Source organism: Mytilus trossulus, chromosome 3, assembly GCF_036588685.1.
Source record: "Mytilus trossulus isolate FHL-02 chromosome 3, PNRI_Mtr1.1.1.hap1, whole genome shotgun sequence".
Lineage (NCBI taxonomy): Eukaryota > Metazoa > Mollusca > Bivalvia > Mytilida > Mytilidae > Mytilus > Mytilus trossulus.
The window spans coordinates 5,205,338-5,232,133 of NC_086375.1; the positions used below are offsets into that span (position 1 = coordinate 5,205,338).

General features: G+C 31.7%; 1 protein-coding gene across 1 annotated transcript; it reads right to left on the reverse strand.

Annotated features, from left to right (window-relative positions):
- Nucleotides 1–4,517: 4,517 nt before the first annotated feature.
- LOC134709903 (GTPase IMAP family member 4-like) lies at nt 4,518–5,306 on the reverse strand. Its single transcript, XM_063570029.1, has one exon. The coding sequence runs from the start codon at nt 5,304–5,306 to the stop codon at nt 4,518–4,520; it is 789 nt and encodes a 262-aa protein (XP_063426099.1).
- Nucleotides 5,307–26,796: the final 21,490 nt, after the last annotated feature.

Sequence of the window (26,796 nt, forward strand, 5' to 3'; positions counted from 1 at the left end):
TATACAAGAAAGTAAATTGCGCAACCACCGATAAAGGACATATATGAATAGAGCAGAGTGACAGACTGTTACGACATCATAGGATTGTTTGTTGTTTAAATAAAACGATTTTTTTTCGATATCAGAATTTGAATATAAATGAATTTACAAGTCATAGTTTAAACGGTGATTATGTTGTATCATGGAGATATTGTTATAATATTTAAAAACTTCCTGTATATTTGTCAAGGAGGTAGCAACCCAACAACCACCAACATTTGTTTTCATGAACCTTTTTCAGTAAAATAGACTTATCGTAATTAAGATACTTTAACAGATTCATTTTTAAAAAAACGAATCGCGATTTGAACATGCATGTACCTGTAATGAAAAGATGCATGGATTTTGAAGTGTTATTGATATGTAGCTATAAGATAGAAAATGGATCTAGAATAAGTGACATTTGCACACTGTTCAATTAAATATACAATAAGATGTCTGCATTCTAGTCAATTGTAAGTGGTTATGCCGTCAAAGAAAGGTCAATACTACTCTTATCTTCAAATAATTGCGGATACAAAAGAACGTACAAATACTTACACGAAGATTTGTGTAAATACAGGAAGATTTTTATTGCATTCTTATAAATACTCTAAAAAGCAAAACATCCTTTTCTTTTAATTTTTGAATTCATTCAAGACTCCGTGTTGAAGACCGTGAATCGACCTAGAATGGTTTATTTTTAATGCATTGTGACTTTAATTGAGAGTTGTCTCATCGGCACTCATGTTACATTTTCTTATCGTTAAAAATGTATATATGCAAATAAATATATCATGTTATAAATAAAGGCAACAGTAGAGTACCGGTGTTCATTATCGTTTGAGGGAAAACAAATTCCGAACACAAAACAAAACCTTAGATAATACATCATCAATGAAAGGAAAACAATAATAATAATAATACTTTATTCCGAAAGCAATACAGCTTATATGATACATATACACAATTTTACACCAATATAAAAATTTCACAAGAGATATATAATATATATAAATATAAGGTGTGCATGAAAGAACATATAATACATAATACATAATACAAAATACAAAATACGAGCGGAGAATGATATTATACTTAAATAAAGTGAGAACTAAAATATTATTTACTGCAATTAAATTCTAAATTTTTCTGCAGATTTCAGAAATATACCTAAGTTATTCAATTCTTTAATATTTCTGACAGATAACAACTGGATAAGTTTGAATGTAGAAGGATTTCTCCAATAACACTTTTTTATATACTTTTCTCGAATCTGACTATATTTTTTACATTCAAGTATAAAATAGTATTCATCTTCAATAGAGCTAGTATTACAATTTGTACATAATCTGTTATTTTTATCAACATTATAATATCTACCTGTTTCTATACTTAAGTGTCAGTCTGCCTAAGAATCAGGCAGTGGTAAAAACATGACCAAAAAACCCCACCCACTTTGACATTGATTTCAGTTCATAAAATGTAGTTATGCACAAAAATAACATTTATTTCCATTATCTGTTCTGGTAATAGAAGATACAATTTGGTTGAAATGCACTAGAAAGTAACGAATAAGAAGAGATAACTCTGTCATTTGCAATAATTTGCTATAATTCTAACCATAAATATATGAGCTGATATACGATATTTACAAATGTATGGTTTGTATATATAATTTACAGGTCGGTCAAAATAAAATGTATCTATACAAATGACATTTATTTGAATTTTCAAAAACCATAGTTACTACACTAATGAATGCACCAATCATTCTTTCATTTAATTGCGATAGAAAAATATCTTTACAAACTACACCTTGGTTTAACCAAACATAATTAAATCCATATCTAAACAAAATATCTCTAATTTTACAACACCAGTTTTGTTTATCGTTCTTTTTAATAAAACTTCTGTCATACATCATAGCAATTCTTTAATATAAAATTTTCTGTACTCAAAATTTTTATCCAATATTTGACCATTGACAAAGGAACTACAGGAACACCGAAGTGCCAAAACAAAACCCTATAAAAAAAATCGCCAACACACAACTCCGATAAAATCGAAAAAAATCAATTAGCGAATTCAAAAGCTCAAGCACAACAATCGAATTGATAACAACTGTCATATTTCTGACTTGGTTCCGGCATTTTCTCATGAAGATAATGATGGATTACACCTGGTTTTATAGCTGGCTAAACCTCTCTGGTATGACAGTCCAATCAAAATACCTTACATTGACAACGATGTGTGCACAAAAAACAGACATACATGAAAATGTCAAAAACAGTAGTACATAAAGGCAACAGTAGTACACCGCTGTTCGAAACTCATAAATCGATTAAAAAAATACAAATCCGGCTTACAAATTAAAACTTGAGGAAGTGCATCAAATATAAGAGGAGAACAACGACACAGCAGAAACACAACAATAAAATGTAACGCACACAGAAACGAAAAATAATACAACATCAGTCAGCAATGTCCACTTATTTGAATTTTATAGTTCGTTTTTGTGTTTAATTTTACACCACTGTACCAGGTTAAGTTGATGATTGGGATCCCGCTAACATGTTTCACCCTGCTACATTCTCTATGGATCGTGTCTGTCCTAAGTCAGAAGCCTATAATGTAGTGGTTGTTGTTTGCTTATGTGTTAAATATGTGTGTTTCGTTGCTTTTGTTTGTGAACATGAACTAGGTCATTAGCTTTCTCGTTTAAATTGTTATCAATTGTTATTTCGGGGCCTTTTATGGCTGATTTTACGGTATGGGCTTTGGTCATAGTTGAAGGCCGTACGCTGAGCTATAGTTGTTAACTTCTGTGACATTTTGGTCTCTTGTTGAGAATTGTCTCATTGGCGATGATACCACATCTTCTTTTTTATATTGTGTTAAAATTGGAATCAATATTAAACAAATTTTAGGATCCTTATAGCTAAACGCAAATGAAACAAAATACCCAAATTCTCATTTTGCTCTATGGTGTACCAACCTTAGTCTGTTTTAAAAAAAAATAATCCTAAACTCAATAACAAGGACTTTTAAATCAGTATAGCAGAAGTGAGATAATTAAGTACATGTACGTGATGTTAAATTCATGCAAAAATATAAAGGCAATAACACAGCGCAATTACATTATTTACAATTGCATTATTTTTTACACAAGATGGTATCTTAGGGTAGATAGGGTGTCTTCCTCTATTTTGAATTTTGAAATACCAGAAAACAAGGTCTAGAACTTTAATAAAAAGTGCAAATGTTGTGAGTAGTAGAAAATTCATGTGAAAATGTTTTCATTTTAATATAGAAAATGACATGTTTTATAATATTTATGATTATATTTTACAAAAAACAGAAAACTTTTGTATAATTAATTTGTTTCCAACTTTGCCAAATGAGGAGAGGCAACTCAAATGCAAGGGCAGATAATTCAGATGAAGGTACTTTTACAATAGAATGTGTTAGGAATTTACCCTCTTTATTATGGAGCAAAAAACCGGGTCTGGTGACCCCATTTTTACCTTTTTTTAACTGAAAGCATACTTTTGAAGCTATTTTTTCATATGTTATCTCAAAATTCTTTATTGCAGAAACTTGGGTTTTCCCTGCATATTCTATACAAAATCTATCAAATTTGAACACCGTGTAGCGTAAAATAAGCCCCGTGACCCATTCTTTTTATTATACCATTTAAAAAGCATGATTTTTACTACATATTTGGCAAATTATTACAAAATTCTATGGATTATAATTTAGACACTCCATCTACCTTAAACCGAAAAAACGGGGGAAAAAAAGAAAAACAAAACAAGCCAGAAAATTTACTACGGTAAAACTTACTGACTACATGAAAACTGTCGGTTCATGAAAGGTAGGTATATTGCAGATTATATAAAAACACAGTTTCATAAAATTTTATTACATTTCAATGGAAAAAGGTATGCATAACATTCATAAAGACCTACCAGAGTATATCCCTTAAGGTGTAAATACCACCAAATCATAGACCGTCACATCCATTTGCATACGAAAAAAAGGTTGAATTTGTTTTCTTCTTGAATTTGACAGTTGTAGAATATATATTTTACATTCCATTGCTGTTATAAATTTGTGGGTCATCAACATATATCTTAGGTGTTTTATAGTATAGTTTGGAAACTATATTTGATTGCTACAGCTTGTACACATGTTAAAAAGGGTGAACATTTGATTGGTAAACTTCTAGACTAGTGATGTATTTTTTCTTTTATGCAATGACATGTATGCTATGTAAAAGTATGTCTATTGTACTGGACAATATATACATTTACTCACGCCAAGTACAAGAATTTCTTATTTTGAAACAGCGATACATTATACAGAACGTAAGCATTTAACAAGGACTAGTAGGGGAAAATCAATGGTGGTATTGCACCTACTTAAAAAAAAATATACTGTCATAGATTTTCAGAAATTTTATATTAAAAAATAGTAAAAGAAAATAAACAGAACTATTAATCTTCTGACATTATAATTATCAATTTTAAGGCAATTGTGACAATAATACCAATACTTTTTATAACATTTAACAAAAACTCTTCGCTATTTTGAACAATGTCTCTGTCTTCATTTTCCTCCTTCATCTTTTTTTGAAGCATCAGTTCAACCTTCTTGTAATCTGAATTGGTGTAGCAAGTATTTTCATTTTGCTGTTGAACTGACGAAACCGTCTCTAGCAGCTTTAGAACTTGGTTTTCGTTTTCGCTCCCTCTTTTTCTATTATTAAAAAACAAATACCGGTTGCCGCACAATTTCAGAAATTTTTTAGCTAGTTCTGGAAGAGAGCTTAAAAAATTTGTTATAGTCTGATTTTCATTTTGTTCTATGTGGTCTTCTAGCAGTTGATCTAAGTGTGTGAAGATAACAACTACGTATTTAAGCATCTCCTTCCCGAAATATCTTACAAAATGTTCAAGTGTGTTGATATCTTCCTTTGTAAACCGAGCCACACGAATACAAAGTAGAATAGCATGAGGACCCGGAGAAGATAAGATAATGCTCCGTTTTACTTCTCGTTGAATCGTCTCATTGTCTTGATCAGTATCAAAAACCCCGGGAGTATCAACCACGTCAATTTTCTTCCCAAATCTAATGGAAGTCTCTTTTTGGCAAATTGATGTTACGGAAGACCCATGATCACCATATCTGAATGCATCCCTTCCGAGTATCGAATTTCCTGTCTTACTTTTTCCAGTGCCTGTTTTCCCTAAAAGTATTATACGCAGTTCGTCTGGTTTGTCCATAATATACTTTTTTTTTCTAAAAGGAACAAATAAACTTAATCATAATTCATCATGCGCACACGTGAGTTTTAATACTTTTGCCAAGTCCAGGAAACTGACGCAAGTGCGTTTATTATAAGATAGGACAACTGATGATAAAATATAAAATATTAATTGTTCGAGATACATGTACACAAAGTTAATCATTTGATTCGAAAAAATATAATGTAGAATATGTGGATAGTTATCAAAGGTACCAGGTTTATAATTTAGTACGCCAGACGCGCGTTTCGTCTACATAAGACTCATCAGTGACGCTCATATCGAAATATTTATAAAGCCAATCAATTACAAAGTTGAAGAGCATTGATGATCCAAAATTCCAAAAGTTGTGCCAAATACGGCTAAGGAAATCTATATCTGGAATAAGAAAATCCTTAGTTTTTCGCTTAGTTTTTCGAAAAATTTAAACTTTTGTTAACGAGAAATTTATAAAATATGACCACATTATTGATATTCATGTCAACACCGAAGTGTTCACTACTGGGCTGGTGATACCCTCGGGGACGAAACGTCCACCAGTGGATAGCAGTTACAAAACGTGGCAAAATATACCAAAGGGACAATAAAATAAATCATCAGCATAAAAAACTCTGAGATCATCCAATTAGTACCAATTTGTACCACACAGATACTTAAATACTTAGCAACTTTCTTACCATCAAAAACCAGGGGTGATGTCAGGTGTTCCGTAAAGTTCACTACTGACATCCGTGATGTTGACTGTAAGTTGAAATTAGGCAATTAATAGTTTATGCCAAATTCTAAAAACTAGAAAGATTGTAGGATCCGTGAGAAAGTGTAACACAGAAAGTAAACAGCAGTCGACCAAATTACAATGCCGTTTTTAATCTTTCAAAATAATTTTTACTACAACATTAGCAGGACACTTGGTTCCCTAGCTATCTGGAAAGCTGCTACTATATATCAAGGTATTCTTTATTGAAAACAGAAGTACTTAATAGCTTTTCAGCTAAAAGCTACTCCATATGCAGGCTGCTAGTGTGTTGGCCAATAGAAAAATGCATTATTGGAACTTTAAAATCTTTTAATTTGTTTGGTCCAAAATTAAGCCTTCAACAAAGTATTAAAAAGAAGATGTGGTATGATTGCCGATGAGGCAACTATCCATTAGAGACCAAATGACAATGCAATTAACAACTATTGGTCACCGTACGGCCTTCAACAATGACCAAAGCTCGTACGTTTTGTTTGAAATTACTCATTGAAGTAAGAATATAAAGCAGGTATAACAACGAAATGACCAACTCGGTTTTGTTTTCTTTAAAAATGGACAAATAGCAGAAATGATGATACTACGCAAATGTGTTTATGGGTATTTGTATAATGTCATCAAATGTGAAGATTTAACATTTGTTAGAGTTAATTGTAGATAAATTATAAATTAATTGTTGTGTAATCTCTGTAAAAAAAAAGGTTGGTTATCATATGGAAACTGTCTGTCATCAAGGTTCCGGCGTATCTGGAAGTATGTGATAAAAAAAAATGATATGACTGCATGTGATTAATATTTATATTACTGTTAGTTTAATCACAGAAAAGAAAATGATATTCACAATATATCATCTGTTTGGTTGAGTATTCACGGGCGACGGGCACATCTGCAGGTGGGGTTGAAGCGACATAAAAGTCCAAGAGACAGAACAAAAATGTATATTAACATTTATCATTTTATGTCATTAGTGCCCACAAAGATGGTTGACAATCAACATAAAATAACGTTTGTACAAAACACAGCTTTCCAGATTATTTATAGATCATCGTTGATTACCTCAACGAGATTGATTTTCTCGTTTGAGCTGGAACAGCGAAAGTGAGAAAAGCAATCGAGTTGAGATGACTAATGATAATCTGTTTATAGCTATTTTACCTATGACGACGATGTCAATTTCAACATGTTCAATGTCAATTTCGTTAGCAACGCCACGTGGCCTCCTTAGTTTCTAGCGATAATTTTTCCATCTCAAGCTAGAAGCATGATATGAAAATTATCACAAAAAAAGATCAAAGGAAAAATGCACAAAATAGCGATAATAATGGTTGTTAGTTCGATATTACAACAATTTAAACGAAACACACCTCTTAACTTCATAATACATAACTTTTTACAGAAATTGATAAATATTTGCCAAAAGAAAAAATATCACAATCCTGCTTTTACAAAATTAATTCACAGGGAAGAAACGGGTATATGATTGTCTACGCAGACTGGTCACTTTTCGTAATTTCAAAGGGGTGAAATTTTATCAAGATTAAACATCAATGGGTCATAAATGTTCATTTCCCGATTAGATATTTTAACAAACTCTTTGAAGATCTAACACATATGAATGGTCACATCTGGCTTACAGGTCCGTTGTCACTAATATAAGGAGTTTTTTAAATTTATCTGTCGCTAACATTGACCGATAATAGGTATTAATCATTGTTGAAGGCCTTACAAGGAGCTATAAGTGTTAACTTCTATGACATTTAGTCGGTTGTTTAGTGTTTTCTCATTGGTAATCATGCCACATCTCCTTATCTTATATAATATGCACCTTTAACGATTTATTTCTCCAATATTTTAAACTCGAGTTTAATAAACGAATCAAGCCTCTTTTTTTTTTTTATATCTTTTTCAACTGATGATACATTTTGTTCAGTCTAACGATTCCTCTAACGTTTTTCACAACACACAAAATGTTCGAAATCGCCGTTCATAGGGCTCTGATAAGATCTAGATCTCGTCTGCGTATTGTTTCTTTATTTGTTTTATTAATAATTTTAACAAGCAAAATACTAGTTGAAAAGTATTTATAGTAGAATTAACCATTTGGAATCGGACTGACAAATTTGGACATCTTGACCTAAATCTATATTTTGGCCATACATATCTTGTCTTACTGACAAATGTTCCTGGTGATAGTTTACTTCATTAACTAGAAATAACATATCTTTTCAAAATATTTGGTTGATGAAATTAAAAATTATTATGAAACATAAGTGTCAACTCCTTCTTACAAGGTTGGCTATAACTGTTCTTTTAATGATATAGTTGTCTGTGTTCGGTATTTATATATTTTAACAATTTAGCTTTATTTCTTTTAGCTTGGGTGTGCCTCGTGAAAGTAAGCACATTAGTCATGTCGTATTTAATTTACAAAGACTGGGTCTTTACCACTTCTGATTGAATAACAAAAAGTTGTCCCTAATAGTATCGTCAGCTGAGTAGTCAGCCAGTCCCTTGATTTTACCTTTCTTTTGTAACACTAATTAAGTATGAAAGAGTCCATAGCTAATTTCATGTAAGGAAATAGGCATGAACACCAATTAAAGTGTCCCTTTGCAATCACAACATACAAAAATGAGTTTCCAAGGGAACAATGCAAAATGTGTAATAAGTATTTGAAATAAATAGCTAAAAAAAGTTCTTACATAAGCCCGTTTTAAAGTAATGACCTTCACATTTGCTTTGATCCAATTTACTTGCCATGTTGAAACACAATATGAAAACGAATGCAGATACAATGTGGTAGAGTTCATCCATATTATTCTTAACCAGGCCATTATCGACATGAACATTTTCTTATTGTTCTTTTATTTTGTAACATAAATAGTTATCAAAGGGTACCAGGATGATAATTTTACGCCAGACGCGCGTTTCGTCTACGGTCCTCAATGCTTTTCAACTTCATTTGTTTACGCTTTTTTTTTAATTTATTTTTTTAACTTTTTTGGATTCGAGCGTCACTGATGAGTCTTTATAAGACGAAAGGCGCGTCTTGCGTATATACAAAATTTAGTCCTGGTATCTATGAAAAGTTTATTTACAACCACTGGGTCGATGCCACTGCTGGTGGAGATTTATTTCCCCGAGGGTATCACAAGCACAGTAGTCATCACAAAAAGTGCTGACATAAATTATCAGGGATATAGTGATATTTATTAATTAACTGTTAAAAAAATTTTGACTTTTTTTTTTAAATACTTAGGCTTTTCTACCTCAGGGAAAGATTACCTTAGCTGTATTAAGCAAAATTTTTAGGAACTTTGGTCCTCAATGCTCTTCAACTTCGTAGTTTATTTGACCTTTTTAACTTTTTTGGATTTGAGCGTCACTGGTGAGTCTTTATTAGGCGAAACGCGCGTCTGGCGTATATACAAGATTTTAGTTCTGGTATTTTTGATGAAGTTATAAGACTCATAAGTGACGTTCAGATCAAAATAGTTATAAAGCCAAACAAGTACAAATTGAAGAGCATTGAGGACCCGAAATTCAAAAAAATTGGGCCAAATACGGCTAAGGTAATTTATTCTTGGGATAAAGAAATCCTTCTTTTTTCGAAAAATTTAAAGTTTTGACAACAGGAAATTAAAAAAAAAAAACAAAATAATTGATTTTCTGACTACTGATAAAGCAAGATTACTTACAAAGCAAAGATATTACAATTTTATGAATACCTTGAATAGAAGAATATCTTGAAATTGATCAGCTTAGTGAAGCTTGGTTAAAGATAAGTAATGCATTTCGGAAGACGTGAATTTCACGGTTAACATAAAATAAGGGCAAGGTAGATCATTACTGTTGCAAGATGGCAAACTCACAACTAAATAACAATTGACAAATATCTACGAAAAAGTACACTGTCGAGTTTAAGTAAGAATTCACTCTAACGATAGATAAACAAAAGTAATTTGGGGCTTCCAAAAGAGGGAAGAAAGATACCAGAGGGACAGCCAAACACATAGATTAAAAATCAACTGACAACACCATGGCTAAAAATTAAAAGTCAATCAGACAAATAATAATACAGAAGACACAACAGAGAAAACTAAAGACAAAGCAACACGGAACCCACCAATGTGTGTCCTTTTCTAATTAAATATCCGTGTTTGTTTTTTCCCCACTTAAATATGTCCGAAAATATTAACTTTTGTTGAAACATTGATAATGATGACAATATTTTCGTTTTTGTGTTGTTCTGTTACTGTCTCATTGACGTATGTCCCTCATTCTCTTTTTGTTAATATATGTGACACTCGCAACGTGTTCTCCCCCTAACGATTCAGACTCCCCCAAACGTGTCTATTCTCCAAAAAAGTGTCCGTAATATTCAATACTCCCCAAACGTGTCCGATAACTGTTATTCGCCAAAACGTGTCCATTATTACAATCCAGAACGCCTCTCGTCTTTTACCGCTAATACATGCATGCTCCAAATCAATAACGTAAACAGCAATTCTGTGATTGTGGACAAAGTTGATAAAGTGGTCATTTGTTAGCATTAGTTTGTTCAATGACAGTTGTTAATAATTAGTAGAAAATATAATTAAAATTTAATCTGTAACATATGAATTGACTTTTGACTGAAATTAATTAATGTCCAGTTGCAAGTTTTTCATTCTCATTTAAAACGAATATAAAATTGAGAAAGAAAATGGAGAATGTGTCAAAGCGACAACAAACCGACCATGGAGATGACAACAGCCAAAGGCCATTAATGTTGTCTTCAATGTAGCGAGAAACTCCCGCACCCGTGGGGGTCCTTCAGATGGCCCCTTTAAAACTTCGTTTACTAAAATACTATGTAAAGACTAAAATTAAAAATCAAACAAGACTAACAAAGGCCAGAGACTCCTGACATGGAACAGGCGCAAAATTGCGGCGGGGTTAAACATGTTTATGAGATATAGATATAGGAAGATGTGGTGTGAGTGCCAATGAGACAACTCTCCATCCAAATAACAATTTAAAAATTAAACCATTATAGGTTAAAGTACGGCCTTCAACACGGAGCCTTGGCTCACACCGAACAACAAGCTATAAAGGGCCCCAAAATTACTAGTGTAAAACCATTCAAACGGGAAAACCAACGGTCTAATCTATATAAACAAAACGAGAAACGAGAAACACGTATATATTACATAAACAAACGACAACTACTGTACATCAGATTCCTGACTTAGGACAGGTGCAAACATTTGCAGCGGGATTAAACGTTTTAATGGGCCCAAACCTTCTCCCTTTTTCTGAAACAATAGCATAACATCACAACATATAAAAACATACGATAAAATATCAATTAGCAGACTTAACTCAATCAAAAAACGTATGATTACACAAAGAACGAATAAATTTGATCTGCGATATCTGAATACAAATGCACAGTTAATTAAATATTAGAGACAAACAGTCATGACCAAAAGGCTATCAAACAAATTCAAACACACTGAGAAATATTTAACCAATCAATGTTCACTTTAGAAAAAAACCGGTTTTTTATAATCTTGAAGTTTATACAAATGTTGTAAGAATAAGTGAAAAATTGAAGATATTACAAATAATCAAAGCTGGTATACAGCCAAGATCCATATAAATAAAAAATGACAAAAAAGCATTATAAACAGTATCAACAGGTATATACATGTATAACTCTTGTTCTGTTGAGTTAATCGTTTAATATGTATTTTTTTTTGTACAAGCAAACTCCGTTGACTCCTTTGATATTAATCAAAATATTGCAGTTTGTTCAGTAGAATTTAGAACTTCCTTTCTTTCAACAGTTGTTGATATTTTAAAAGCTCTTAAAATCATAAATTGGTTATTAGGTTTTTTCAATAAATTTAAGGTTTCGAACATCAATAAAGATTCACGAACAAGAGATATCACGTCCAAATATTTAATGCCTCATTCGAAAGATATCGTTTAAGCAATAAACACATTTGTCATTTCGGGGCCTTTTATAGCTGACTATGCAGTAAGGGCTTTGCTCATTGTTGAATGCCGTACGGTGACCTATACTAGTAGGTGTTAATTCCTGTGTCATTTGCAATCATGCAACATCTTCTTATTTATACTGTAGATAGGTTCTCTTATCATACCGGGAATTTAAGATTGGACTTTAAGGTGGCACGGTAGTATTTGATTTCCAGAATTTAGGTTGCTCTTTTGTGTACCCTACTTAGGTAAATGTATCTAAACAGTGTGATTGGACAAAAAATACAGTATCAACTGAACATACTTTCCCAAACTGAGTGATGAATCAGGTGTAGAAAAATATGAAATAATTTTACATACAGATGAAAATGAATTTTTGAGAATTTTTTTAAATTTTGCATTCACTGCACCATAAAAGACCTAAAAGCACTTGTGGCCTTAGGATTTTAAAAATAGCAAAAATAGTAAACGGTCATGATACATATTCCAATTCATTTCTAAATGGTAAAATGAAAGTACTTTAGTTAACTGTGAATGTAGAATTTTTTGCAGTGGTAGAAAGTGGTGAAAATTCTTAAAAGGCTATCATTATCCCTTATGGGCCAGGAAATACTACCGTGCCACCTAAATTCTAATGGTTAATCGATATATACACAAGTTGGGATTGTAATCTAAAAAAAATTAAGAGTTCACTTAGTGAAAACCGAGTTTTTTATGACTTAAAAAGCATAGAGAATGGGACATTCTCCATACACAAAGAGTCTGTTTTAATATCTTCACGTATTAATTTTATTATATTGACACGAGTGATAGTTCCAGTAATAAAAATGGACACGTTTGGGTACTTTTTTTTAAAATGACAGCTTTCGGCGTTTATACCAATGATAAGCTTTGGCGCTGTTTTACAACTAGATATGTTTTGCAGTTCAGAGACGTCAATGAAGACACGTTTGGGGGAAAAGACACGTTTCTGAGTGTTACATATATACTATCCCAAATAAAACCTTACCGTTAAATAGAAATTGAAAAGACTTAAGTTAAGTTATAAACTTACCAGTCGAAAGTCGTTTCACGTTGAAGTAGTTTTAGTGTCTTCTGAAACACCAACTAAATCTAGAAAATACGCAAAAATGACGTTTATACCATCGATTTCGCGTTGGTACGACTTAAAATGTTCGCGTGTAGATTCAACCGACTTTGTTAGCTTTGTGTTTAGTCATATGTTTAAGATCATCTGTACAAGTCCCCATTGGGGTACCACAGGCTAACAACTAATATTAGTGTCAAGAAATACTTGAAAACTGCTTGGGTTGATTGTCAGGTGTGAATAAACTCATCATAGATACCAGGACTAAATTTAGTACATACGCCAGACGCGCGTTCGTCTATAAAAGACAAAAGATTTATCAGTGACGCTCGAACCCAAAAAAGTTCAAAAGGTAAAATGAAGTACGAAGTTGAAGAGCATTGAGGACCAAACATCCTAAAAGCGTTTTGCCAAATACAGCTAAGGTAATCTATGCCTGAGGTAGAAAAGCCTTAGGAATGACTTATAAAAATAACATCAGCAAACATTAACATTTGACAACTTCTTAAAGCTTATGAAATTTATCACATTGAATAATTTTTTAATTCATTTTAATAAACTTAATTCATCTGTTGCAGGATGAGTGGAATTATTATGGGAAAATATGCCGTATCTTCTTCACTATATCTCTTAACTAGTCTTCTGATGTTCTATATATAAAAGCCTTCTTTTCAAATAATTACAAAAAAGCTTCACAGAAATTTTGGTATTTTTGAATTTCAAATGGAAACAGGAATTCCCCACCAAAAAGAAAACGCTTATCCCCAAAAATGTACTCAGTAAATATTTATTTTCTATAAGCATGAATTTCTCTGCACAACAACTCTTTTTCTCCTACGTTTTCTACAAAGTTGAACTTCATTTATTTTTTATAAAAGTATGAATTAAAAAAAAATACGGCTTTAAAAATAGTCTTTTTCAAAAGGAAACTCCAAATATACTTGTGTACATAATGTATTTATCTTATAATCGAGAATACGTTTTGTTGCTTATGAAATACCAATAGCTCTGAATAAGGCGTGTCCTCAGTATACTTAAAAGGTGAGGATTGAAAAATGGTGTACACTGTTACAGTAATACACAGAAACATATTGTGTTCGCCGTAATGGCTTTACTTGGGATGTCAGGAGAAAATAAATTTAATCAAATGCGATCTCTACTGAAAAAGACTCATTAGCGACATTTCTCTTATAAAATCTTCAGATATTTAAAAAAAACAAAAAAACAACAACACTTCTGTGTGCCAAAAGATATAATGTTTGAATCTCAACTCTGATATCAACATTATCAAGGCATGATATAAATAGCGAATTTAACATAAAACAATTTTTGTGTGTAAATAATAATATAGTTTTCTAAAATAACGTATATAATTCCTTTCGTATATAGATATTTTTGGAAGGAAATATATAATATTTTGTATTAAAGATTTAAAATGATCTTACCTTGCGACGAAAGGAGTTAAACAATCATTTCGGCTATCACTTGAATTTTTTTCTATTTAAATGCAGATAGGTTCCGCCTTCAATTATAGGCGGAGATTTGTAAAACTTGAAACACTGACAACACGAGTTTTAAATTAAAAAAGGTAGCCGTGACACTGAATGAAAAATGAGTAAGAGTTAGCAAATGTATTTGCAAATATTTGCTCAACAACACATCTGACCACGTTTTTTTGTACACATTGATATATGTGAATACCAGGAAATCAATTATTCTGGTATTTGTTGTAAAGTGGATTTAAAAATAATAATCCTAGAATTCTACAGTTCATAGAATATGTAACCGGACAATATTTGAGTATTTAGACCGTACGCATATGGTCCGGGTAATTAACATGATAAACATTCAAAATGTGCCTCATAAATTAAGCCTTTTTAAAATTGAAAGTTTGACCGATCAAATTATATCGTAATCAATATTACCTGATTAAAAAAATGAAGTAAATTTATAAAATGTAATTTACAAGTAAGAATTATAGCCAATGTGTCCTTATGATACACAATACATCTACTTTTGAAAATAAGTTCAAGAAAAACTTAAAGGAAATATCAAACGAGAAGAAAATTGCTTCACTCACAGGAACCCTACTTTCTTTTATTACAAAAAAGTGTATTTCGGAGTTTAAATTTATTTTCATTTTTATACACAAATGCTAAAGTTAAGTTTATATTAAATGTTTACGTGGTTCAATTCATACGATTTTACAATAATAGTAAGATCACAGGAATCAGAGCCAGAATACAGAAGAATGTAGTATAAAAATATTTGAAATAATAACTTAAACACTTTGAAAAGAGAGTTCATTCTCCAAGTTCCTGTGTTTGTACATACGGAATTAACAGTCGACAGACGCTTGAAATAAACGCTAGCCTAGCAAGGTAACAGATTAATCAAGATTAAAACAATTTGAAAAAGACAAATGGATTAGTAGCTTTTAACGGATTTGGAGAATGAGTTGTATATTCCTGCGACGGAAGAAAGGATTTATTCTAAACATAATTATATATAGTATAAATACTTACATGTTCATACCCGTTTATTATAAAACGAATATCAAGTCAAGAATATGACAGTTATTATCCATCCGTTTAATGTGTTTGAGATTTTGACTTTGCAATTTGATCAGGGACTTTCCGTTTTGAATTTTTCTCGGAGTTCAGTATTTTTGTGATTTTTCATTTAATCATATTCATCTGCGATTGTTCAAAACCGTATGAGTATACATATATGGTCATAAGAAAACAGATGGCTGTTCGTACAAAGTGGAGTTTCATACCCTGTCTATTCCTACCTGAAAAAACTATATATGTTATGATTGCTAAACATGTAGATTTGTTTATTAATATCTCAAGAAATGATAGGATATTATTCTGTTGGAAGTTAAGGGAGAAAAATGAATTTATATAAAGTAAATGGTTAATACTGAATAATTAATAAAGGCAACAGAAGTACACCGTTCAGTCAAACTTATATTGAACCTCAAGCTGATTGCAATAAAAAATCTTTTAGTTCTAATCTATAGCATTAAGCCACAAATATATCAGGAAAAAAATCCAATAAATCTAACCTGAGGAAAACTCAAAATCAGCATTTTTTTATTTATTATGGAGATTAACATTGGAAAGGGAGAAAACTCTGAAAAAATAGCCTTTTGGCAGTTTATGGTTGATTTTGATATATGCTTAATAACTTTCATTCAAATTGAGATTCTTTACCTCGACATGCTGAAAAATCTAAGAAACTAATTAATTATGAATTGTAGGTTGTAGCTTGATAAAAAGATATGACAACAGCTTAATAGTTGTTTGTTATACTCTAAAGACTGATCAAGTATCAGGAATCAATACATTCTGCTGAATAGAAGTTGTGATGTTATAATTTTGTATCAATTTGTATTGACAATTCTTCCTATTTTACAGATGTATCTCCCATATCAATGCAAATCTCTTATTGTACCTTTCATAACGTTAGATTATATGGGACTTTTTCCCGTGTTTATTTTGGGTATAATGCTAAAGATTTAAACTTAAAAACCTTCCGTTGCAATAACTTCAATGTAAGGGTAAAATTTATGCCATAAATCGCCCAAGCGAAAAAAAAAAATTAATCAATAGAATTTTTTTCTTTCATTTATTACAAAAGAAACTACGGTGAAATAGCCATTGATAAATAGAATTTGTCAACAGTTAAAAATTGACCAATTTTAAATCAACATATTTTTTCCTTTATGGTGTTGATTGTACGGGCAGAACACATCAAGAGGAACAACTCCCAATTTTTTTTTAAAATATTGAAACAATTCATGATGCAGTGTTGTATCTAACGCACTCAGCTGTGCATTGAACAATACTTCCGGTTTCGTTGTTTCCAGTGGTAAAGAAATCTAAAATTTGAACATTGAACTCTATAATATCCGACTACGAAATTCAAAAACTATCGTTTTGTTCTGAACTGGTGAAAACGAAAAAGGCATAGCATGTTATCTTACCAAGGTGAAAAAAACTATGTGAATTAAGTTTTTTTTATCCTTTGAACTTTTGATGTCGTCCCTTAAATGAAAAAAAACCAGTCTCATCAAATTCCGTTATATTTACAATGATGCGTGAACTAACAGACATAATAAATAAATAAAACAGTCAAAATATGGGTACAGCAGTCATCATCGTGTAACAATTTTTTAAAAGGGACAATTTAACAGAACACAAAAACATCGATCTACAAACACATTTAAATTTTTAAATTTTACATGGGCGATGTTATCATACAGGATTAAAAAATTAAAAGAATATAAGAATAAGTTTCATCAATAGACCGTGATTGAAAATAGTCCAAACGTTATTAAGATTTTATAAGAATAGAATCAACAAATAGCTCATCCCACTACGCGATTGAATAATTTTGACTTGTGTGGTTCAACGTAGCAGAGGTCAGGACTTTTATTTGAAAAAAAAACCCAACAAAAACCCATTAACGGTCATTTTGAATAGACTTGGCTCTTCATATTAGAATAAAGCAGAAAAGCATTTGATTTTGCTATTTGATAAAGAATTCCATCTAATATTTTGTAAATACCTTCTTTGAACTAAGAAGATCTTATGAAATATAAGTGAGAGATTGGAACTAGGTAGACTTCCGATTTAAAATTGTATAACAACCTAATGTATTTAATAACTTTTCACACCACTTGGTCGATGCCATTTCTGGTGGTCTTTGCGTCCCATAGGGTATCACCAGCCCAGTACTTTGGTGTTGCCATGAATATCAATTATATGGCAATGTTTATAAATTTCTTGTTTACAAAGCGATGATTTTTTCGAAAAGCTAAGGATGTTTTTATCCCTGTCATAGATTATCTTAACTCTATTTGGCATCTTTCGGGAATTTTGGGTCCTCAATGCTCTTCGGAGTTTTACTTAATTGGCTTTATAACTTTGTATACCCATTGTAACACTGATATTGAATATTGTAATATTGTATCTCTTATTAAGATTTTTATGTGGGTTTTTAAAAAAAATATACTGTTTTGTTTTATTTTGATGTTTATTGTTTGTTGAAATTTGTATTGCCACAAACGTTGTAAATATTTAACGATAATGAAATTGATAATTATGTTATAAATCAATTATGAAAATTTGAGTTAAATCAGGGAACATGAATTTGAATTAATAGGATTATCTTTCTTTGAACTTATTATTTTGATTCATTTTGCAAGGTCATTATATTTAGTATAAACGTATTCTGAGGCCTGATCTGTTTGTTTTAAAATGCGAGAAAAACAATTTGATGTTGTGTTGAGCTTATGATTTTTCCATTTGATTAAGGCCTTAATTACCGTTTTTAATTTTCCTCGGAGATCAGTATTTTTGTAGTTTTACTTTTTTTGTTAAAGCAACAGTTTACGTTGCAGTTTATGTGAAGTGGGATCTGCTTATCCTTCCAGAGCACCTTAAATCACCCCTTGTTTTTGGTGGGATACGTGCTGCTTATTCTTTAGTTTTCTATGTTGTGGCATGTGTACTACGTTTTGTTTGTTTGCCTTTTTCGTTTTTATCCATGGTGTTGTCAGTTTATTTTCGATAAATGAGTTTGACTGTCTATCTTTTATCTTCCGTCCCTTCTTCACGAAATTATGAATATGTTAGCCGGTAGCACCATTGATTGACAGTGCGAAAAGCGAATTTGATGACATACTTTTGTAATGTTAACTGTTATAATTACTACTGCAAATATAGAAACCACTGTATGTCAACTGTCAAGTTGAAAGAAAAAAGTAAAATCATTCCTTTGTAGATTTACAAATGCCATCACGAGTAATTTGACTGTTATGGAATATCCGTTAAACATTTGATATTGGTTATGTCGTCACTACTTTCCCCTTGTCTTTTCACAAATGTGCCCTACCGAATAAGACTATTTACCTGGTTTGAAACAAGACGGGTGCCACATGAGGAGCCGAATCTGCTTACTCTTCTGGAGTACTAGAGATTGCCCAAGCGGTTCGTGTTGCCTAGCCAACAGTTGTTAAACGGTTTGTTGTACTAAATTTGTTTTCTAAGAATCTGTTTTACTATATACCTTCAAGAGCACGTTTGTAAACATTCTTTCATTATTGTTTCCACATAGTGCTTGGGCTGTGCGTTGCCCAAATTAAAACTAGAGGTCTTGTAAATACGGTTATTGCATACGGGAAAATTCAGAGAACTCGTGTCTGGGAAATCAATAATTAAACAACGGTACCTTTGGATATATTTTGATAATCTAAAGGATTTTCTGTTAAAAAATGTTCACATTCATTTATTTTAGAGTAAAACTTAGCCAGTCAAGAACTACAAACCTTTAAAAGTCTGAAATGGCCTTTATCTGTACTCGACTGTACTGATTTCTACTCGACCAGTCTGAATTGGTCTGAAATTGGCCTAATGATACTCGACGGTAGTCTGTACCATAATAAACAGTCTAAACCTGTACTTGACCTTTACTGGACCAGTACTTACCATTTCAAACGCGTCTAACACGTGTTTAACCTACATGTAGTCTGAACCATGCTCGACATATAGTCTGAACCATTCCCGACCTAGTCTGAACCATACTCGACCTAATCTGTACCATACTCAACCAAGTTTTAACCAACCTGTACCTTTTTTTGGATCTATCTACTGTATTGTATCAATTTAGGAACTTGTTTTTAACAACAGCTATTTCCCCTGGGTAGAAATTTGAACAACAATTGAAATTAAAAATGTATTCAATATAGCATTGAAACCAAAGTTTCAAAATAAAAATAATATAACCTCAAGGTTATTTACATTTTTCAATGTTTCAGATACATTTTTTGGTTACTGAATTTTTTTAATCATTTACGTAAGACTAGTTAAGATTTGTGGTGTCAGTTTAATTTAGTTAATAATGCAGTAAACACTTATTTTAAATTAAAATATATATGAAAAAGTAAATGAAGCAACTTCTGAAATCTAAAAAAATAAACCTTTGTTTTGTTAAACCAATGATTAAATATTATCATGATAATAGAACTTTCATAGCAATTATTGATAACCTTCCTAAAAAGGAAACGTTTTCAAAAGTTACAGTAAAAATTATTTCAATTTAATTAAGAGGTTTTTTTTATCAAAGCAAAAAACATTACAAACAATTCCACAAGCAACTTACTAGTAATAAGGTTTAATTACCTAGGTACATGTGAGGTTTACAGGTAAAAAAACCCTCTAGATTTCTTATATCCTTGTATTTTTCATTAAGTAAATCAAAAGGCTTTGCGATTTAAAGTCTTAAGAAACCTCAAATTAAAAAAAATTATGTATATGTTTTTTATAACTCAATGGATAGTTTTCATTATAAAACTTATGTACATATACTTTTTTCTGACAAAAATTCTTTAATTCATTCATATTTAGAAGAAGTTTACTTTATTTTAATTGCTTCCTTCCAGCAAGCAATTCCCCCGACATATTTTCCGTATGCAAAGTGACCTCAGTGTGACCCATCTCGTAAAAATCCGGTGACCGCAATACGCATGAATGTCCTTAAAAAAAACTACTAGTATTATCTGTATTTGCATGTTAAACACGTGCTCAATTTCCATGCTTTTTGTTGATTTTTTTATCGATTGTTGACAAACAGGTGACAATCGTTAAACTTCGGCTTCAACCACGAACTTTAATTACCTGCCATATTTTCACAACAACACTGACCGATTGAAAAAAAAATTGACGATTATACGAAGTTAACACGAAAATAATTATAAATTCGTGCACAGAAGACTAAGTTTATGATATTGGTATGCATTAATTCAAGAATTGGAAGAACATTATTTTTCACCGGTCACTCGTTTCTTAGGACTTTAAGTTAAACAGGATGTTGCAATTTTTAATGAATTTGATTAATCTAATGAATTTGCACCAGGCAGGAGGTATTACTTTATGGTATATAATATATACCAAATTATAATGATGAATATATTTCCAATTAAAGATTAAACAATTCTAGTGATTTTGAAGGCTGTTGGTTTTTTTTTTATTAAAAAGATAACTATATAAATAGTGTATGGAATAATGAAGCCTATGTGCTTTTTATTTAGGAATTAAGAAAAATTAAGTTTAAAAATTACACAGGCAAAACAAGAAGCCCTGAAATAGGGTTAACAATTATTCTCAGTAAAGGTGCGGTTTTTAGGTAATAGAAAAGTCCTTGTTTAGCAAAACTCAAAAAGCTAAAAAAAAATCCTGATTTCAAATAAATATCCATTTTTTTTATATATATACCTGTTTAGAGATCGAATTGAGTTGTCCTTTTGGTTATTAATTGTATCGAACACGATTATTAAAAAAAACATTTAAAAATTTAAAACGTTACACCAAAGACGATGCCCTGTCTACGCCAAAAGTTGAGAGAGAACGAGTTATTGGGATGTAAGCATCATTAATGATTCCATTGTAGGTTGCAAAGCATTTTAATGTCTAGAATTACTATTTCAAGGCTTAATAGTCTTCTAAGAGATACTGGCATGGCAAATGAACGTCTCCGTAGTGTCCGACACGTGACACGACATTACGTCAAGACAGACACATCTGCATCATTCATCTCCGGAATCGATTGTGCACGCGTGACAAATTTCACGATAAACCCTAAGAAAACGTAACAAGAAAATATCTGTTCGAACAGTTCGTAACCGATTTCGTCTAAGAATTTGTAGTGCTATAAAGTGACATATCCTTACGCAGCGTCACAGAATGGTGCGATTTCAATGACGACTCGGATACGGATTTGATGAAATAGGCATGAATTATAGCGACGACAGAACCAGAGTGCAACGGTGTCGCAATGTACGATATTCTGATGCGTGCGTACAGAAAGCAAGATATCGGTTTGGTGGAGGCAGGATTACTGTATGGAGCGGAATAACATACCAGGAACACACTGAGGTCCATTGCATCGTTGGTAACTTCAATGTAACAAGATATGTATTTTTATAGATTTCCTGTTTTTAACAAAAAACTTTGATTTTTGTTTTAAAAATGAGATTTTTTTCTTATTCCAGGCATAGATTAACTTAGCTGTATTTAGCACAACTTTTTGATTTTTTTTTGTCCTCAATGCTCTTCAACTTTGTACTTGTTCGGCTTTATAAATATTTTCATCTGAGCGTCACTGATGATTCTTATGTAGACGAAACGCGCTCCTGACTATGCATTATTGGCTTTGCAGATTGTTGAAGGCTATGCGGTGACCTATAGTTGTTAGTTAATGTGATATTTTGGCCTCTTGTGGAGAGTTGTCTTATTGGCAATCATATCACATCTTCTTTTTTTATAAATTAAAATCCTAATACCTTTGGTAACCATATAAGGACTACATTCCTGCTCCAGTTGTTATCCCGTTTCTCAGCAGGACAACGCCCATTGTTACGTGGCATACATTTCGATGACATTTTGGAGGAAAGAAAACATACTAGAAAAGTATTTTAATTCGTAGGTATCAATTATCGTAGTTAGAGCAATATCTAAATGTTCGTGGGTTTTTAAATTCGTGGTATTTAGTTTCTAAAAACAAAAATTAAAGAAAAATTTGAAGCCATTAGAAACGAAGGTTACAAATTGTCCGGGTTGAAGGAAATTGCAAAGTAAATATTGACTCGTAGTGACCACAATAATTAACCCGATATAGAGTGATTAACAGATTAAAGACCATCAAAGTTGTTAATAAGTTCATAAACATGTCATCTTCAAAAAAACAGTAACACAAACAAATACTATAAACGTAACTTGAATTGTCATATAATTCTTATCAAAAGCAAGCCCAGCATGACATTTTTATTTCCAATACGTACAAGAACCATGAGGATATAAAATGAACACTTTATCATACTAGCATATTAATACTTCATCGATCAAAAATTGTTTTTATGATACATTTGTAACTAAAAGATAAAAAGTTGAACAGGTTAAGTTATTTAAAAAGATTAAATGGGTATAATCATGTATGCAGTAGTAGTTCATAGTGCGTCTTCACTGTCTATTATAGTATTCTTATATTTGGTGATATTCAATATATTCTCTAGATCATAGCAGGAGTCAAACCTACATGGGGAAAATTCCATGGATTCATTTTGATAACGGTTGTTTTATTTCGTTGGACACTTAAATTCGTGGATAAATTCATCCACGAAAACCATGAAAATGAATTCCTCACGAATAAAAGTACTTTCGCAGTATTCATTTATTGTAATGACCTGCAATAGATTTATCGCCAATTAAACATATTTGAGACAAGTTGGACGACGTATCAGATAAAGTCAAAGCCTAACTCCGAACAGCACTTTTCAGGGAATGGAACAACATCCCTCGAGGTTTTATTCAATGTCTTTTTGATTCGATGCGACGGAGTTGTCAGGCGGTGTCTGAAATGCAAGAGTGGTCATACAAGGTATTGACATGTTAACATGAATTATGCACTCATCTTTTTAAAATTGTCCGAAAATGTGCAATATTGTTTAGAGTAGAGAAAACTTGTTATTTTTCTCATTAAAATTATGTTAGCAAACTATTACATTAGATATTTTATTTAAAGAAGACTGGGATCGAGTAATTCCCATTTAAATGCAGACTTATTCAAAGTGGTCAAGTAAAATCAGTACAGTCGATTACAGATATAGGCCATATAAGACTTGTTTGTAGAGAAGTATATAAAATATGTCCAACATTGTTTCTAAATATAAATTATCATATGACTTAATTGAGAATTGACTAGATGTGAAATATATGTTCATTGTTTTTGAGTACATGTGACAAATATATTTGAATTCGTGCAGAGTGGCCTTGTAATCAAATCCATTAGTACTGACCTCATTGTTTATTCAGAAAACTGAGTATTATCAAATGATAGTTTGATAGGCGAGACTGATCAGATGATTTAAAAATGTTATCAAAAAGATCGTAAAGTATGAACAAAAAGCCATTTAAGTGATTTCTATGTCAAAGTCTATAATTTTGTGCACTTATGGCTCTTTTGTTTAGGTTTAATTAAGGTTGCAGTCATTTCATGTCAAAATTATACCTTTAAGTTATCCTGACTGTGCTGGAAACTGAAAAGAATAATTTACGTTTTTTGATTGAGTTAAGTCTGCCAATTGATATTTTATCGAGTGTTTTTCTATGTTGTGATGTTATACTATTGTTTTAGAAAAAGGCAGAAGGTTTGGATCCATTAAATAGTTATCAAAGGTACCAGGATTATAATTTAGTACGTCAGACGCGCGTTTCGTCTATATAAGACTCATCAGTGACGCTCATATCAAAATATTTATAAAGCCAAACAAGTAAAAAGTTGAAGAGCATTGAGGATCCAAAATTCCAAAAAATTGTGCCAAATACGGCTAAGGTAATCTATTAAGGTAATCTACCCGAACTAGTGGTTCTATACCTTAAGGAACATAATTAATTAAAACGTTTAATCCCGCTGCAAACGTTTGCACCTGTCCTAAGTCAGGAATCTGATGTACAGTAGTTGTCGTTTGTTTATGTCATATATATATATATATATACGTGTTCTCGTTCTCGTTTTTATATAGATTAGACCGTTGGTTATCCCGTTTGAATGGTTTTACACTAGTAATTTTTGGGCCCTTTATAGCTTGTTGTTCAGTGTGAGCAAAGGATCCGTGTTGACGGCCGTAAATTGACCTATAATGGTTTACTTTTTTATAAACTGTTATTTGGATGGAGATTTGTCTCATTGGCACTCACACCACATCTTCCTATATCTCTTTAAATGCATATTAGAGAGTACTGTTTCTTCGAAATTCGATACTACAAAACAGGTCTTTCTGATCTAAACTAAAGGAGAACTATCCCTTCCTTTCATAATTAGTATCAACGGTACCAGGCTTGTAATGTGATACGCAAGACGTGCGTTTCGTCTGCATAAGACCCATAATATATTCATTTTTATTATTCAAAATAATCTTCCAACAAGGGTTCTACAGTGATATCCAGTGTCCAAGCTTGCATTTGATACCAAAACTACTTTTAAAATATTTCACCTTTTGAATAAATACAGATATGCGTAGGAGCTATCCTGTATAAAATAATTACTTCATTGTTGTATGTTCTTTCCGAGAGAGGCCCGAACTAGTGGTTCTATACCTTAAGGAACATAATCAGCATTATAACCGTCGTGTGAAAAAAAATGTTAGAAGACATGCACTTTTTTGTAATATGGGACAAATCTATGAAATACTTACCTTTTTTGTAGCCCACTTGACACAGTGCAAGTGGTGTTTCCGTAAATAACCTTATCATAGATACCAGGATTGCAATTTGGAATTTCCGCCAAACTTGCGTTTCGTCTCCAAAAGACTACGCACTGACATAACAAAACGTTAAAAAAAATAAAGTACAAAGTGAAAGAGCATTGGAACTACAAACCTAAACGACACAACAGCAGGGTTCCAAATTCACTGAGGGAATATTAAAAATTTGCTTCATGCAGATCTGAAGCTTTTGGGGGTAAATCTTTGATGACTCGTATATACATTTGTTCTATATAACATAGATAATTCAATGATGACAGTCTGTCGCAAAGGTTTCTCGACGTCTATAATTAAACCACTGCATGGTTAGAATATATAACTTCCATAACAACAAAAGAAAAGTGATCGACAAGGAATACCATCTACATGACATTGTACATCATGTACTGTAAAATAACCTAAGCAAATACAATCAATATTATTCTTATGTTAACCTGTTTTACTCAGTAGTATATATTCGAATCCCCTTAAGGATAAAACAATAATTAACTTAAGTAAATTTGCAGACCTGCAATTGTGGAAACCAAATTTCAGACGAAATATACATTTATATAAAAGAAATTAGAAGATGAGGTATACGTTCTAATTAGACACCTCTCATTCCAATTCACAATGTGCTAAAATAAACAATTATAGGTCAAAGTACGGCTTTTGACATGGTGTTTTGGATCACACCAAACAGCAAGCTACACAAGATGATTTCTAAGTTGTGTTTTGTGTACTATTGTTCGTTATTTTTTTTTTAAGCCATGGCGTTGTCAGTTATAATTATTTTCTTCAACTTATGAGTATTAAATGTCCCTTTGGTGTCCTTCACCTCTTGTTTTGAACACACATGTTATATTTAGTTAATATCTTATATCCACATGACTATCGGTGATGATGATCTTGATCTTATATAAATAAGATACATGTATTACTTCAGGTACAAGATGATAAATGTCCTATTTTAGAAATGTTGTTTCAAGAAATCATATTTCACCAATAAATTGTATGTAATCTTTAGTTTGATTGATTCTGCAATATCAAAGAATAAATTCAAATAAACAAATATTTATATTCATGATGCATGTGCTTTAAAGCAAACACTCGACCATCACAATGTCAAAATGTATCATTGTCAGAGTTTTAACTAGCTTTATAACGGTAACAAGGTGTTATCCACCATTCTCTACATAAGAAAATGTCTGTACCAAGTTAGGAATGTGAAAAGAAAATAGTTTAATACTCATAAAGGTCCTCAGTGACGCTCAAATCAAAGTTGTTAGAAAAACTGGAAGAGCATTGAAAGCCCAAAGTTCAAAAACATTGTGCA